The 17,933-nt window shown below is 37.8% G+C and overlaps 1 protein-coding gene across 3 annotated transcripts in view; it reads right to left on the bottom strand.

Annotated features, from left to right (window-relative positions):
• The window catches only part of RagA-B (Ras-related GTP binding A/B), a 59,707-nt gene extending 43,594 nt beyond the window's left edge, over window positions 1-16,113 (bottom strand). The window contains exon 1 of one of the 3 annotated variants that reach the window (XM_076187822.1): window positions 15,967-16,113. In XM_076187822.1, coding sequence (XP_076043937.1) covers window positions 15,967-15,978 — 12 coding nt within the window. In that variant the 5' untranslated portion in view covers window positions 15,979-16,113. Of the gene's footprint in view, window positions 1-15,782 lie in introns of all 3 variants that reach the window. The other 2 variants (XM_076187821.1, XM_076187823.1) reach the window with 2 other exon arrangements.
• Between the last annotated feature and the right edge of the window lie 1,820 nt (window positions 16,114-17,933).

The raw sequence follows: 17,933 nt of genomic DNA, 5'->3' as shown, positions 1-17,933 counted from the left end.
TATTCCCGTATTTCTTCAATTTTATTTACCATATGTCAGTTAAGCTCCAAATAACTACACATTTGGGTTAAATCTAGAGAATAAGCATGGATAAAGCTAACCACTACAACTCAACTTAAATATCATCCCCATCTACCTACAGACCCCTTCACTTACATGTTTTCAGGGTACAATCAGGTTGTCTTTTTTTTTTTTTTTACATTCAACAGAAACTAAAAACAATCTTTCTAAAGACTTTGTAACCTTATTACAGAATATACCTTACAACAAAACCAAAATAAATTAAAATAGAAACCCTGTGTGCAGGAAAGTGATGGGGACTGTACTGCCAGATTCTGAAGCTCAACAACCTTGTTATCCCTATCCAAAAAAATGGATGGTACCTTTGCTGCTGTATTTTTACTATGGTGCTAATATGTCTAATTTGTATTGAACTGATATATTGCTATAAAAATAAATAAATAAATAAAAACAGAAAAAATCAATCTCTTGTGGATCTATTCCTTTGCAAAATCAATCCATCAATTACCCTGGTTCTCTTGTAGGAGACTGTGACCATTATAAAATCAGCCACAGTCACCAGTACAGCCCATGAGTCACAGTGAAGAGATTTTGTGTTGCTGTCTGGAAGGGATGAGTGTGGGACAGTATAATATAAGGTGCTTTGTGTCTTCTATGTGGTGGTTGCATCTGAAGCAACTGGAATGCTACCAGACTAATTTTGAATTGTTTTAATGCAAAGTGTGGACTAAACATAGGGGTATCAGTGGAGGCGCAGATCCAGGAATGCTATTTAGGGGGGGGGGGGGGGGAAACCAATAACCGATACTTGAAACACGCCAATATCTTACCCCCAAAAATAATGCTGTTGGCTTGGAGATTGGTCCAGAAACCTAAGTCGGTTTTGCTCGTAATTGTATGTAAAATCATTGACGAAAACGACATACCCCATCACATACAAGTACTGACTGATTATGAATGTGTACCATACTCAGGGTCTTGGAGGGGGGGGGGGCCTGGCCCCCCCCCCTCTTGTATCCGCACCTGTATCAGTGCACTTCTTACTTGCTTTGGGAGTGATTTCATTGTCAAATTGATTTTTGGGGTAATTTGGGAAAGTAGAGAATTTGGTGGTCTATGTTGGAGTGCCTGTTTTGAGATCAGATGTGTATATGCTTTTGTAATATCACTGGAGTAATGGGGGTAGGTTATTGTTGATCAGTGTTTTTCTACCTTTCAAGTTTGGTATTTACCTAATTGTAGCATATAGGAAAAGAGCAACACTCATTGGGTCCCATTGCTTATTCTCCATTTTATCATATGTGGCTTCAAATTCATGTACAGTTCCAACTTAATCTATATCTTTGATTTCCAATTATTACATTTAGATGTGAATTCATGTAGTCAAAGATGACATTCACAAATTACGCAGGTAACTGGCCAAGACCGAGTCTCACAGTACAGTCTCTGGTTTGATACAAAGTCCAGAGACCCACATTGACTTGTATATTCCGGGAACCCCTTGATATGGGATTAGATAGGATATAGTCATTTTACGTTTGTATGAGCTGTTAATAAAAGGTTTTCTTTTCACAGGAATTGGTGTTTATTAAGATGTGATACAGGAGGCTACGAGTCAGCTCACCTCTAATAGTCAACCTTAGACTGAGTTATTCAGTCTAGCCAGGCAATTTACTGTAAGACTAGAGGTAGGGTAACAAAAATCAGAAGATTCCAAAAGGAATATTAAACTGGAGGTTTGAATAACAAAAATATATTGATATATATATAAACAAAACAAGGACAGGTACATATATACATAACATATATGAGAATGGGGTATCTGGGTCAAATAGACCAAAAATGTGAACAGTAAATAACAATAATAAGATCCTAACTGAGAAAAGGGGTTAATATGGCTGGTAAAGTCAAACAAGCCTTTTCATGGGTCTAAACTGGCCTGAGTCGGTTCATATTATGAGTGTTTAATGTTTGAATGACACTGGGTGAAGGAATGATTGTGCCTTATTTACTCATCAACTGGAAGTGGTCTACATTAGAATATATAACATAATAGATTGCTCACTCAAAGAAAGATACTGGAAGACTGAAAAATGCCAATATCATGCCAATATATAAAGGGGGAGACAAGGAAGATCTAACAAACTACAGACCAGTCTCCCTTACAAATACAATAGCTAAAATTTGTGAGAAAGTCATCAAAAGTAGATGGACTAAACATCTGGAGGAGAACAATATAAAATCCAAGACAATTCAGTTTTAGGCAGGGAAGATCATGTGCCACAAATTTGATCTGTTTTTATTCAAGGTTAATAGATATAATGCAAGAAAGGGATGGATGGGCAGACTGTGCTTTCCTGGACTTATAAATGGTGTTTGATAAAGTACTGCACAAAAAACTATTAAGAAAACTCGAAACAACAGGAGGTATACACAGAAAACTATTGAAATGGATGGAAGATTTCTTGCATGGGAGAAAAATGAGAGTGGTGGTCAGAGATAAAAAATCTACAAGGGAAGAAATGATAAGTGGAGTTCCACAGGGTTCAGTACTGGCTCCGATAATGTTTGTTATACATGTAAATGACATGGATGAAGGTGAAGAATGTTACATGAACTTCTTTGCAGACAGTGCAAAACTAATAAAGAAAATAGGTATGGAAAAAGACTGTGAATTGCTACAGAGAGACCCGGACAAGGTTTGGGAATGGAGTCAGAAGTGGGAAGTGAACTTCAACATTAAGAAATATGGTAAAATGGAATTTGAAAAAAAAAATGACAATATAAAATCGATGCAAAGGAAGTAAAAAAAAGTTGGTTCCAAAAAAAGAACCTAGGAGTAATCATTACCAAAGACATGTCCCTAGACAAGCAGATAACAAAATAGTTGGAGAAACCTACAATTTACTAAAATCAATAAAGGTGGCTCTTAATTACTTGGATGAGATAATAGAAAAAAAAAAAAATATGCTAGTCACACTGATAAGACCAAGACTGAAATAGGCTGCAACACTATTGACACCCAGTACAAAAAAGAATATAAGGAAATTAGAAAGAATACAAAGAGCAATGACAAAGATGGCACCAACACTTTCAAAATTGACATACGAACAAAGATTGTCTAAAATGGAACTACCAACCCTGGAACAAAAAGGAGAAAGAGGCAATCTATTGGCTATTTACAGAATCATGAAAGGCATGGAAGTCCTTGACAAAGAAGAAAAACAAGGGAACATGAAAAAGAAACTCAAAAAGGATAGCTATAGAAGAGATCTGGGAAAAAAAAAAGTTTTCCATACAGAGTGGTGGATGTCTGGAACAAATTGAATGAAACTAGTGTGTGTAAACACCATACAAGAATTTGAGAACAAACTAGATACTAAGAGATACAAAGACGGGTCACTACGAGCATAACTCCCTTTCCCGTATAATACAACTAGGTACAACCACTTCTCGTTTAACGACGACAATTGGGACCAGCGTTGCCGTCATTAACCGAATTGGTCGTTAAGCGAAAGTGTATACATATACGTACATGTACTGTATGTACAATGTCCAGCAATACATGTATCTTTATTTTTGTGTATTTTCCACCTTTTATACAGTGCAGGAAGTCGTCGACTCACGACTTCCGACAGTACCTCGCCAGGTATATTTTCTTGAGGGAATGTTATGGAGTGGAGATACATGCATTCCTTCAAGCTGCAAGAACTTTGTATACCCCACAAGCTGAGAGAGTGGTTGAAAAGCCTGCCAACGTCTCTCACGACGACAACGAGGACGAGCCAGATGACATTTAATTTGCAGGTAATGATTTATCAAACACAGGTTGAATAGTTTAGTTTAGGTTAGACAAATTTATCATCCTTTCATCTCTTCGACGTCGGCATCTATCAAAACAAACATGGCGTACCATTCATCCGACATGACTTCGTTACTTATGAAATCTGTTTTAGCACCTTTTTTGTTTTTTTATTTCCACTCACAAAATTGCATATTACGTTGATACATTATGATTTACAAAATTAATAATTAATTTTCTATTGCTATATTAAGGCCATGGTCAAAACTAAAAATTTACCAATACCGGTATATACTGTGCCCTAGGTAGTTTTTGCAGCTTGCAGGATGGTAATGTAGACCTAAGCTTTAGAACAATTTACCTCACAGCTAATATCCACCGTACAAGTTCATTTATAACATCATACAAATTTGCCTCAGCCAACTTATCGTACACGACGTCGTAACTTCGGGAGATTTATGTTAAACGAATATTGGTCTGTCATAAAGCCCGTCATTACTCCGCATTGTCGTTAACTGAGTAGGTCATTAAACGAGGAGTGGTTGTAAATACATGATAGAGATCATTTAGGACTGCATCAATCAGGTAAGCCAGCTCTGACGTCACCTAGTCAGTCTGCTGTTCCAATGGTTAAATATGGTTGCAAGCCATCTGGAAGTGGTGTGTGTGACAAAAAACATGCCAAATGAGGAGAAAGCTAGCTCTGACGTCACCTAGTCAATCTGCCATTCTATTGGCCGAATACATTTGCGTGCATACAAACACAGAGGTATTTCTATAGTGTTGACTACATACATAAGATGTGAAGTTGAGTGCAAACCATAGTTACTTAAGGTAACACAAGATTGCACATAGCATACATGTAACTTGCACTTATGTAAGTACATACAAATAGAAATATATCATGAAAACACATGCAACATAGAATTGGTACACATGGGTAAAGCATGAAGAAAAGGAAAATATTCATACATATAACAACCTAATCATCAAATCATATTATTATTATGGAAAAACAGACTAATCTGGACATTTCAATAAAAACACATTGTGTAATCATGATATATATAAAAAAAAAGGCATGACAGGATTAACTGCAACATGTTGAATTCCCCATACTGCAGACCTCTTGGTAGGTTTCTGCAGCCCCATATGGGTCTGTGAGCCCTGGTTGAGAAATATTATTGTAAATGCTTCAATACAACATTGCTGGGGTTGTTCTCATGTTGCATTTATTTATGTTTGTGTGATATGACATGAAGTGTGGGTATGTTTGGAAACTCTTGTATCTGTGTGCTTAAGCAATCTTATATTCTGTCCTATGAGAAGGATTTTGATTTCTGATTCATCATCATCAGTTGGGTGCATACACCATGGAGTGCACTGCTTCACTCACATGCCATCCCCAATTCCCACTGTCTCTGTGAGCAAGCTCCGACAGAGCCATCATTCTCACTGCACACAATACTCAACAGGTTCAATCAACTTGCTCCAGCCATGAATTATGTGGGCATCCTCTTTGTCTCCATACAGGATTGTCTCATGTAAAGATAACCCTGTGAGGGGGAGCAACATCAGGAAAAAATGTCACATGTCCATACAGCCAGAGTGGACATTCACAAATTATGCTAGTAACTGGCCTAGACTGAATCTCACAGTGTAGTCTCTCATTTAATATGAAGACATTCCAGTGATTCTCTGAAGGCACTTGTTACTAAAGACATTGAGACACCTCTTCAAGTCAGCATTTAATGCCTATGTCACTCAGACAGACAACAGGACAAGGAGCACACGAGACTTAAAGATTCATATCTTAGTCCTCCTGCACAAATATCGACAATGCCACATAAGTTGAGTGTGTCAATAATACTATGGGCAATGTCAATCCTTCTAAGTATTTCCTGACATGACCCATCATTGTTATGTACTACACTACCTAGGTATGTGAAGCTTTCCAAAACCTCAATGTCCTCACCACATGCATGGATGGACTGAACTGTCATCCAGTAAGGTCCCAAACTCTTGGACCTTGGTCTTGGTTCAGGAGACCTGGAGTCCAAGTGGTCTTGCTCCCTTGTGCAGTGACTTGAAGGCTGCAACCAAAACCTCTATTGACTTCATAAGAAGGCCAGCAACATTAGCAAATACAAGGTCAGTGCCCTTAGTGGTGCCAATAGATATAACACAACCACAATGATTGACAACTCTGTCCAATACCCAGTCCATGCAGGTGTTGAAAAGTATTGTGGCAAGGACAAACCCTTGCCTCATTACAGAATTAATAGGAAAGACGGTAGACATGCCCACTCCACAATTTACAGCACTCTGTCCCAGAGTATAAGCCAAACATCAAATCATTAATACTTGCAGGAATCTCAAGAATCCACAGAATATCCTAGTGCACCCCATAATGCAGAGCCAGGCACCTTCTTGAGATCAACATAAGCTACAAGAAATCCCTGATAAAGCTTATGTCAGCACTCCACAAGAATAAAAACTCCTAGGATCCGATCAGTTGTTGATTTAATGTGTGAACCCAGGCTGTTCGGGTATCTGAAACTTTAGCAGATGTGAACGAACCCATGCCAGCAACAGATAAGCAAGTACCTTACTTGGCACACTGAGCAGTGTAATACCAAAGTAGTTGTTACAGTCCTGCCAGTTCCCTTTCCCCTTCCAGATAAGGATGACCAGACCCTTTTTCCAGTCAGAGGGAATGATACTAGACTGCCAAACAGCAAACAATACTGCCTGCAACCCACAGACCATAGCCTCACTTCCAGCTTTCAGCAACTCCACACTGATGTTGTAAATACCAAATGACTTTCCACCCTTCAACTTATTTACAGCCTCTTTGACCTATCAGAGAGGGTAAATCTTCGTCTATCAGTGGATCAGCTGCTGCCACCCAAACACCACTGAGGAGAAGCTCCATTTGGAGGATCACTCATGAACAAATGCTCAAAGTACTCGGCAAAGGGACTACACCCCTCCTTACCTAACACTAGCTTGGCATCAGTTGTTCAGACTGTGCTCCTCTGGGTCACAGATCTGTAAGTTTCTTCAGGGCTCAATAAGTAGGCATACAGTCATTTATATCAAAATTCCCCACGACATTTTTAGCAATTCTCCTGATGTACCTCCCCTTATCCATCATCTTCAGAGCTCTAGTCCACCATTTCTGAGTCCTGTATTGATCCAGGTTCCCAGCCATTCTGGTAGTATGGCCCAACTCTATACTCTCCAATGTCTCCTGCAAAACTACACCACTACTTGACCCTAGACACTTTCCAATGTACTCCTTGGCAGTTTTCAGGTGTCCCATAGTTCTTCTGAGTCATCAAGTGTCAAGTACTTCACACTGATTAGAGATTACTACCACTTACTCTTGGGTACATGCATAATCCCTGAGCTTCTCTGGATGAAACCCATGTGGGTTACATCTTGGGGTTCTCCTGGTTTTGATATGCAGCTTGAGTAGTATCAATTTATCATCAATACACAACCATCCTCCACTCGCCCCTATCCCTTGCTCAAAAAGACATTACCCTCTTGCTCAAAGCCCCTTTCACCCCATCATCTCATCCCCAGTAGCCCCTCAAGTTCACTCCATCCACCTCTGCTTTACACATCTCTTTTGTCAATCTTTCTTCATTCATCCTATCCGTGTGTTCAAACCATCCTGATAATCTTTCATCAACTCTATCTGCCAGCTCCATTTCCAGCCCTGATCTCCTCATCTCTACATTTCTCACTCTATCAAACCTTGTAACCCCTACCACATATCTTGAAGATATGAACATTCTGACAGATAGCCAGTTTGGCTTCAGACCAGGAAGGTTGTGTCAGTCCAACTTTTTAAGCTTTTACTTGAGAGTACCTAATGTTCTGCAAGAGGGGTGGGTGGACTGTGTGTACCTCACAATTGACTATTATTGAAATTGGAGCACACTGGAGGACTGAGAAGCAAACTACTCAAATGGATGAAAGATTTTTTGAAGGGAAGATACATAAGGACAGTTCTAAAGAGTAAGTTGTCATGATGAAGAGAAGTAACAAGCAGAGTTCCACAAGGTTCAGTAATTGCACCAATAATGCTTCTTGTCTACGTCAATGACATGATGAAAGGTACAACAAGCTATTCCGACATGTTTACAAATTATGCAAAAATCATGAAAAAAGTGAAAATGAAGTCTGCAGACTATTGCAAAAAGATCTAGACACTATTCATGAATAGAACCAAGACTGGGAAATGAAGTTCAATACTAAAAAATCCAAAGTACTGAATATAGACAATAGCAACAAAAGACCACCCTTAAACTATTCCTTGGGGAGAGAACCCATTACAAAAGCAAAAGAGGAGAAAGATTTGGGAGTGTTGATAAAAGACAAACTATCACCTGACAGACACATCATCAGGATTGTGGGAGAGACATATGAACTGCTGCTGAAGTGGTTTTTCACTATATAAATGAAGAGATGATGAAAAAACTCATTGAAACCCATAACTTTCCAAAACTGGAATATGTGTCAGAGGTATGGTCCCCACACAGAGTGAAGGAGCAAGATCAAGGGAGCACAAAGGGCAACAATCAAACTGGTCCCCAGCCTGACAGGTAAACCATACAAGGAAACACGAAAAGCACTTTGTCATACAACTTTGAAACAGTGAAGAGAATAAGGTGATACAAATGCAGTTTTCAAGTCACTAATGGGGATAGATTGCCTTGACAGAAGATATCTCTTGATTAAAGATGAGAGGGCTTAAAGAGGTCATGAGAATAGATTAAGAAAGAACACATGTCTAAAGGATGTGAAGAAATAGTTTTCCATATAGATGCATAAATACTTGGAATAGCTTAGGTGATATAGCCCAAGCTTGAACAATACATGAATTCAATTCTAAATATGATCACTGGAAATCATAAAGTTGGAATCTGTACAAGAATTTAAGGCTAGGTATGACAATTAGGAGATTAGGTGATGCGACCCAACAAGTGATGCTCCTTTCCTGTATATTACAATCAGGTAAATACACCCATTCTTCTTCCTCTCCCACATCTACTCTATCCTTCACCACCTCCCAAACTTCTCCCAGCTTCTGATACTCCTACTTCTTTTCCTTCTCATTTAAATTATTTACTCTAAGCACCTCTCTACCTTCTCCCCCTTTCCTCTTTCTCCACTTATTCTCAAATTATCCCCCACCAAAAAATTATCAGACATTTCCCCACTCTCTCCCCTAAGAACATGGGCATCCAGAACTCTTTTAACCCAGTTTCACCTTGAAGAGAATGTATTCAACAGCATGGCTGTGTGACTCCTCTGTTAATGTAATTTGTGGATTATATGTAATGATGTAACTGAAGGCTACATCACTACTGCATATACGATCAATACAGCTATCAAAATGCAATGTCATGGAAATACAAAAAGTTATATATGCAAAATTTATAACTTAATATTTTACATTTCATAAAATAAATAAATGCACAATGAGTAACATGGCACTAATATGTATTTTCTTTTTCCTAACTAATAACCATCATGGTTCATGTCAGTGTGTCTAACAGCATGGTTGATTGTGGAATTCTTCTCTGCTATTAATGTAGTATGTGATTTAGAAGTGATAATGTAACAGAACGATGCATCACTGTTGCCTCAGGTCTCTCTAGCAGGACCCTTGGCTCCCTTGTAACCGGCAACAGCCATCAGATTGGCCATCACCATCATGAGGAAGTGAGGGGGTTGATGGGTTTTGAAAATAGACAACTTTGCTGTCTATCTTGCAGGACCAACACACCAGGTAACTGTTACTGGTCCCTTGGTCTTGATATCTACTCAAATAAATTAAATAGCTAAACCCTTCTGTTGAAAAAGAATGAAAAAATTCTAGGCCTCACTCTGATAACTATCAAAGATTTCACAGTGAAAATCAATTTACTAAAGTCAGTCAGTCAATCATTGCCTCAAGTTTCACTCAATGGAAAACCTGTAAGTCCACAATGGTTGGAAACAGTCCTCAGAACCTCCCACCAATGATCTCTCTGGCAAGATATCTTGGACTGCTGTCTGAGTTGTTGTATCAGTGTAGGACTGATACTGTATCACTGGCTGAAAGGAAAGGAGGGGAGAACAATCACCAGTTGTCAGACCTCCATAACTTCAAAACAAGAGAAACAGACAGACAGACAGACAGAGAGAGAAGGTGCTGCTGACACCAAAGCACCATTTTTGTTGAGAGCATCACCCACTATTTTTTCATGACACATATGTTTTTCTCCCTAATCTAATATAACCTACCTACCTAACCTAATCTAACCTGACTTAACCTACATAACTTACCTATCTACCTAACCCAAAAATGTGTGCAATGACTGACATACATCTTGCACACTGGCCAGCCAAGACAGTGCTTTGGTGGTGGGTAGCAGGAAGGTTACAGAAATTATTTTTTCACCATCCCTTAATATCAATTTCTGGGAAAATTGTTACCGAGAAAAGTTGTTGGAGTTGTTGTAGTATAAATGTTAAAAGTTCGTCTGCAACCAATATTTCAATAGGCATTTTTATCACACTTCATAATAACTAAGATTTATATTTGCATTATTTATCAAAAATTGACTAAGCCATACATCTAGCAAATATTCACCACCTCTTTGAAAACCTCAGTTGACCTATAAAGTAGCTATTTACCTCATGAAAATACACATAGAAATCTTGATCTACCCAAGACAAGAATGTGCATCACTACAGTAAAGGTGTTTTAACTTGAGCCTGTGGGCACAACCAAGTGAAACTCCAGGAGTCTGCACTGTTACCACATCACTCTAATACATAAGAGGGGTTCACCACCTTGGTGGCTAATGCTGTCTGTGCGAGTGCTTCTGTGGGCAGCAGTAAAGGGAATTTGTGAAATTTCACCTCACCCATTTGCACAGCAATTTGTATATTTTTTGTATCTATATTACAACTCCCAACAACTTTTCTTAGTAATGTTTCTTGCAAAAATCAATATTAAGGGATGGAGAAAAAATAATTCCCACAACTTTCCTGCTGCTCGCACCAAAGCACCATTTTTGTTGAGAGCATCACCCACTACTTTTTCAAGAAACATATGTTATTCTCCCTATTCTAAAATAATCTACCTACCTAACCTAATCTAACCTGACTTACTTACATACATACATACACCAAGGCTTTTTCCCCCTTACAAGGGGGGTAGCCAAAAGAAAAAGGCATAAAATCATTCTCACCCATTCCATCCCTGAATACACTCCACACCCCTCCACCCTCCCTCTTATCTTGGCACCTCCTGAATGATGGGTTATCCCTGCACCTTGTCCACTACCTAATCCAACCTGACTTAACCTACCTAACCTAATCCAAAAATGTGTGCAATGACAGACATACATCTTGCACACTGGCCAGCCAAGACACTGCTTTGGTGGCGGGTGGCGGGAAGGTTACAGAAATTATTTTTTCACCATCCCTTAATATCAATTTCTGGGAAAATAATTACAAAGAAAAGTTTAAGTTTTTGTGGAATATATGTGAAAAATATACAAATTGCTGTGCGAGCAGGTAAGATGAAATGGTGGATAGCAGGAAGGTGGCAGGAGTTTTTTCACCATCCCTAAATATTAGTTTCCAAAAGAAACATCACTAAGAAAAGTTACTGGAGTTGTCATAATATGGATGTAAAAAATATACAAACTGCTGTGTAACCAGCCAAGACAAAACTTCACAAATACCCATTGAAGTTTCTATATTTGCCCTTTCTTGCAAAAAATTCTTGTTCACGTAATATATAACCTCTTTTGCTTGGCTGAGCATGGTGCAAGAGTGTGACCTTGGTGAGTCTCTCATGGTGGCAGAAATGTGAATGACCTGACCTACCAACTATGTCAAGGAACAGAACAGTGAGATAGATTGCCATGCGCAGGCCATCGCTAGATATGTAAACAATATTGGCTAACCAAGGCAACATCAAAGGGCTCAAGTTAGGTCATAATTACCATAGTATGGTCTCTTCACAGAATGAAGGACATAAGCAAAACTGAGAGAATACAAACAGCAGCAGCTAAACTAGTTCCTACCCTGGCAGATCAACTGAAGAGACTAAATACACTGGGTTTGGCAACTTTGAAAGATCAATGAGAAAGAGGGGTATTACTTTAGTTGTGCACACCTATGCAATATAACATTAGACAATTAAATATTAATTTCGTAAATTATAATACATGAATGTAATATGTGATTTTCTTGGCAAAAATAAAAAACAAAAAACTTTGCTACAAGCAAATTTACTAACAAATTAAGCCATTATGATACAATCCAGATGTCATGCCAGTCCAGTCACTATCAGACCATGGCTTTCACGCTGTGGAGCGGGTGTTCTCCAACTCCAGGTGACGTTACTAGGCACTGTTACAAAGACATAGGGCTTCCTTGGATTTTATGAGAGAACAGGGGGTTCTGCTGTCCTCTGTTAATTGCCTGAGGTACAATAATAATCAGGCCATCAGTATCCGTGATGACGACGATGACCCGGATGATCTTTAGAATTTGAGATACCGCATAACTTAGGTTACATAGGTTAGTTAGGTTAGATTAGGTAGTTTAGGTTAGGTTAGAATAGACTAATTTATCATCCTTTCTTTTCTTCGACCTCGGCATCTATCAAAACAAACATGGTGTATCATTCAACTGCCACATCATTAATTGGTAAATAGGTTTTAGCAACTATTTATTGATTTTCGCCAAGAAAATCGCATATTACATTGCTCTATTATAATTTACAAAATTAATAATTAATTTTCTATTGCTATATCGTATAGGTGTGCACAACTAAAAAACTACCACAAGAGGTAATATGGTTACCATATTCAGGTTGCTAAAGAGTATAGACTTCAATGATAGAAGAGATCTCTTGATTGATAGGAAGGCTTTATGAGGTCATGAGAACAAATTAAGAAAGACTATATAACTAACAGATGAGAAGAAATAGCTTTCCATCTTGGATTAGCTTAGGTGATACAGCTCAAGCTGGAACAATACATAAATTCAAGTCTAAATATGATAATTTGATATTAAGGCTATAAATGACATTAGAAAAATATATAAATCTGAGGCTAGGTATGATAAATTAGAGTAGGAGACAACCCCCCCCCCCAAGTATTGCTCCTACCCTGTATACTACAGTGAGTCCTCTTTATATAGTAATTCTTTATCCGGTAAATTCACAGTTACAGTATTTGGTAATTACTATCCTCAATTCTATTTACGGTAAGAAAAATTCACAGATACGATATCCGCTCGTGTTTTGGAGGTAAAATTAGATATTTTGAAGAGGAAAGAGCAGGGAGAAGGTATGTCTGCCATAAGTCGAAACTTGGGTTCGGTATACGGTAATTTCAATTTGCGGTAAGGTTTTCAGGAACGTATATGTACTGTATAATGAGGACTCACTATACAATTAAGTAAAAACAACATAGACAATAGACCCAAGGCCACTATAGGGCTACGAGTTTCAACTTTGTGACACTTGACACTACCAGGTATTATAATTATCATCAGTTATTATTACTATCTATATTATCATTATTACTAATATCATTATTATCATTCATTGTTCAACTAGACACAGGTATGATTTTTTCTTTTCCTTGGTGTAGTAAAAACATTACAGTTTGTATGAAAATTAAGATGGGAGTAATGCCATTAACAAGATACTGTCTTCATTATAGTTTTTTAAGCCTTCACCTAGGTAAGGTAAGGGTAGCTAGGTCAATATGAAAATGGAATTCCTGATATTTGAGCTGAAATAGTTCTCATGGGATAGAAAAAGTCACTATGAGTATAATGCAATTTGATTTATCCATCTAGCTGTCCTAGTTCTCGAGATATTGCATTTTGAATGGAATTAAATCGGGCCTATTTTGTCCGAGGAAATCGGGCCGAAACGTGCGGTCTGACTGATCGCCGATCAAACGTAAACAATGACGGTTTTTACTGACAGGCACAATTTTATATAAAAAATTAGCATATGGTTGCATTATTTGACCTATCTCCCACAAGATGCGCGATTTCCATGTAATTTGATCATAGAATCACGCTCCCATCCCCCGCAAAATTACCCACCACAGCTACGAATACTGTAAAATTACATGAAAATCACACATTTTAAAGAAAATAATTTGAATAATTCAATTATATGCAAGGTATTACGCTAATAACCCAATAGTAACAAACTTAATAGTGTAGTTTGATCCATACCACCAGTGATCATAGATAGCGGGCAGGACGAATCGTAGCTGTGGTCCGCAATATTACGGAGGACGAAAACGCAACTTCTCTTCGATCAAATTACATTAAAATCAAAAATTTTATAGGAAATATTTAAAATAATTCAACTATAAGTCTATTACACTAATAACATAATAGTAAGAAACTTAATAGAGTGAAGTTTGGTCCATATCACCAGTGATAGATACAATGGCGGAATGGATGTTGATGTTGTTATCCGATAATCCGACCCGATAGAAAAAAAAACTAATTTAAACAACCAATTTCTCAGCTCTACCGTAACATACTGACTTTATTTTGGTATTAGAATAATTCAAGATACTAGTAGTTTTGGTTCATTATGGTCAGTTGCCCGCACGATAAATTTGTTAGCTCATTTTTTACGTTGAAACATATACCAATTTTTGATCTACTGCTGAATGCAGGCCGCCATGTTTATCTAATGTTTTTATTGACCGACATGTAACTGATGATGTGAATGTTTGAAATTTATTACGATCGTAGTAAATACACTCGCACAACATTTTTATTAATTAAATTTCCCGCGGTATGTAAATTTGGCCGTTTGAACGGCGTGCGCATAAAATGACGCGCTATTGTGCTCGTCATCGACGGTGGCGCCTCTGGTGGTGTTTGACCTACCTAGTAAGGGTAGGTTAGGTATTGCCAAATGCGGTAAATCTAAAGAGGTGCACACCTAAATGATATATCAATAAAGAAATTAAGTATAGATTTTGTAAATTATATTACATCAGTGTAATATATGTTTTTAGTGGCAGAAATCAATAAAAATAATGCTAAAAATGACACAATAGCAACAACTCGGATGTTGACGAACTTTGAGATGCCATGTTTGTTTTTGTTTATTGTGGAACACAAATTACCAAGAGTCTAATAAATTAGTCTAGGCTAACCTAACATAACCTCCTATGGAGGTATGCATTTAGCATCCCTAGATGTCATCAGGGTCGTCATAGGTAGGGAATGATATGATTCTACAAAACTGGACAAACGACACAAATATGGCAACTCAAAGCTCGCATCGCATTGCAGCTCTGTTCAGTTGTGTATCACTTTTACTAAGGTTTTTTGTTAGTGATTTTTGCCATATTAGGTTGATGTACTTTAATTTACCAAATTAATATTTAATTTTGTATTGATACATCACTCAGGTGTGCACTTCCTCAGTGATGCCCTAAATATTGGCTAGGATTTACAGAATACTGTTATAGTATACCAACAGCTGTATTGACCAAACATAAATTGTTTACTTAGCAGTGGCAATTATGTCATGTCAATGGCAATATTCATCTTAATTTACCATATACAAGTTTTTTAGCTTTCTGTTATTTTACCATGTATACTTTGGTTATTCTTTTATCCCTTTTTGTGTGCCTAACAATTACCCTATCAGAGCAAGAAATATTTAGCTATAGTTGAAACTTTAGAAAGGATATCCCAAATGGTTAGTTGGTGCCACCTGTCAAAATTTGTGTGAACAGAAAAAGTATATGCAAAGACCACTCCTGCGGACAGGTTCTTCCTGCAAAAAGCTATGATTATGCACGGCCCTTAAAAGCTCAGCATACCCCCAGGGAAACCAATGTTGACTTACGAATATGAAAATACAAAGTTAGATAAAATTTAGAACCTTGTGCATGTTGGACATGGTTGTTGTTTCGTTCGGCTTATCCTCCAAATAGAAATCGCATAAACCGAAATAATCCACAAGTACGTTCAATTCAAGAATCTGACGAGGCTTTGCGAGTTGCTCTTACAGTTGGAGAAGGCGAGTCGTTGCTTGTTTCTGGCAATGAAAGTTAGACTCTTCTTACCTTCTTCTTCATGATTACTGTTCTTCAAATGTATCCCGAAAAAAGGAAATTTGTGACAAGCAACGGACAAAATTGTATAAATGTACTCGTCCAACACCAGTCTGTTCACGTTTGTTTACATCGGTGTTAGCTTTCCTCAAACCCAAATCATATGATTGCTGAGTTGCCAAATAGGATTAAGTGAATAAAATATAATTTTGTGCAACTAACCTATGGATATGATCTAGTATTGTACCTATTTGTAGCAGCAATAGTGTAGGATAGAAAAAAATAATGTTATACGAAATTCGTAAATTTGTTATTATGACTGCCACGGACCACTCCTCCCTGCAGTATACGCACAAACATGTGACAGGAAATATAGCGTGTGCCAAATGACTGTCTATTAATCGTGAATGTGTAAATGCACACCAAAAGGCCTTTCCACCTTTAAAAGAGGGGATACAGATAGAGGGTTTGAATTACAGATACAACTTGACTCACTAACCATTGTGAACAACATCTATTGCCTCGTGTATATATATATATATATATATATATATATATATATATATATATATATATATATATATATATACATATATATATATATATATATATATATATATATATATATATATATATATATATATATATATATATATATATATATACTGGTTGGGATGGTGGCAGCAATTACTGATCAAAATAATCCGACTTAACGAAGGATTTCCCAATCACATCATACAAATGTATTTGACTAATTGTCATCATCATACGTGGTGCTCTTGATTGATATAATAGTAGTCATCCTGCCACTACATCCTGTCACTATATATTATGGGTGTCAGAGTTACACATCCTCTGAGGCAAAAGAAAAGCACATAATACAAAATTCACACTAGAAATTCAAGGCCTCATCACACCGCAACACACTCAAACACCCCCCACATCTATACATTATGACATAACAGACCAAATTCAAACATTTAACATTGAGACCAACAACAAAATACGTGAACAAAAATACTTAATTGGCAAACCTATGTCTACACTCTTGTCCACGAAACAAGCAAAAAAAAATGTACACTATCCAACAGTAACACAACACGATCTCACACAGCAACCACCACATCATCAGTCAACCTACCCTCAAACAGATAAGCATTCTCATAAATCATACCTCACCCTGACGACTGACGCATCATCCGACGTAAGAAAGATTTCCCCACAGACACTGACTTCATAGACAGCCAGACGTAGCATATAAATTATAATCCATAACCTCAAGCACTCATCCACTTGGGACCAGGATATCATAAGTAACATCCACCTAAATACCTCGGACCACACGGTATACATGCACTCACAAGACATCGCAGACTACAACCATTCACACAACCCAATATCTGGAAGCATGGGGAAACCATCACAATCACCAAACCTAACAAAAACCCTACAGTTCCAGCACCACATCGCCCAATCACACTGCTCCCCCTTCAAAGTTGTAGAACGCCTATTAGTACAACTTGTCGCACCACATACCACCCTTGCCAAATCACAACACTGTTTTGGACCACTACACTCTAGTCTTCTGGTAATCTTACACAAAGAATTTTCGGTTGCATCAGTTCAGATAGGCACCCAGACAGAACACTATACGTTAGTAAAACTATTGGTGCCATCCCTCGACACAGTCTCAAACAAAATATACAACACAGACATGCACAATAATACCAAAATATGGCTGGCCAATTATTTGCAGGTAAAAATGTCTATGTGCCATAAAATGACCAATCATCGCACACCAAAAACTTAAGAAACAGTACCCCAAGGCTTCGTCTTATCCACACACTCTTTGATCTATACAAGCACGATATACTCGCACCCCACAAATAGAAATATTTTCTTACGCAAACGACATGACAATTACATGCACAAAACGTAACTCAGAGCCACAGAAATATTATAGCCATACCTCGACAAAC

The sequence above is a fragment of the Oratosquilla oratoria genome, chromosome 7 (assembly GCF_046742065.1).
Source record: "Oratosquilla oratoria isolate Oo_2021 chromosome 7, ASM4674206v1, whole genome shotgun sequence".
Lineage (NCBI taxonomy): Eukaryota > Metazoa > Arthropoda > Malacostraca > Stomatopoda > Squillidae > Oratosquilla > Oratosquilla oratoria.
The sequence above is the reverse complement of the archived record's forward strand: the minus strand, read 5'-3'. Positions and strand labels throughout refer to the sequence as shown.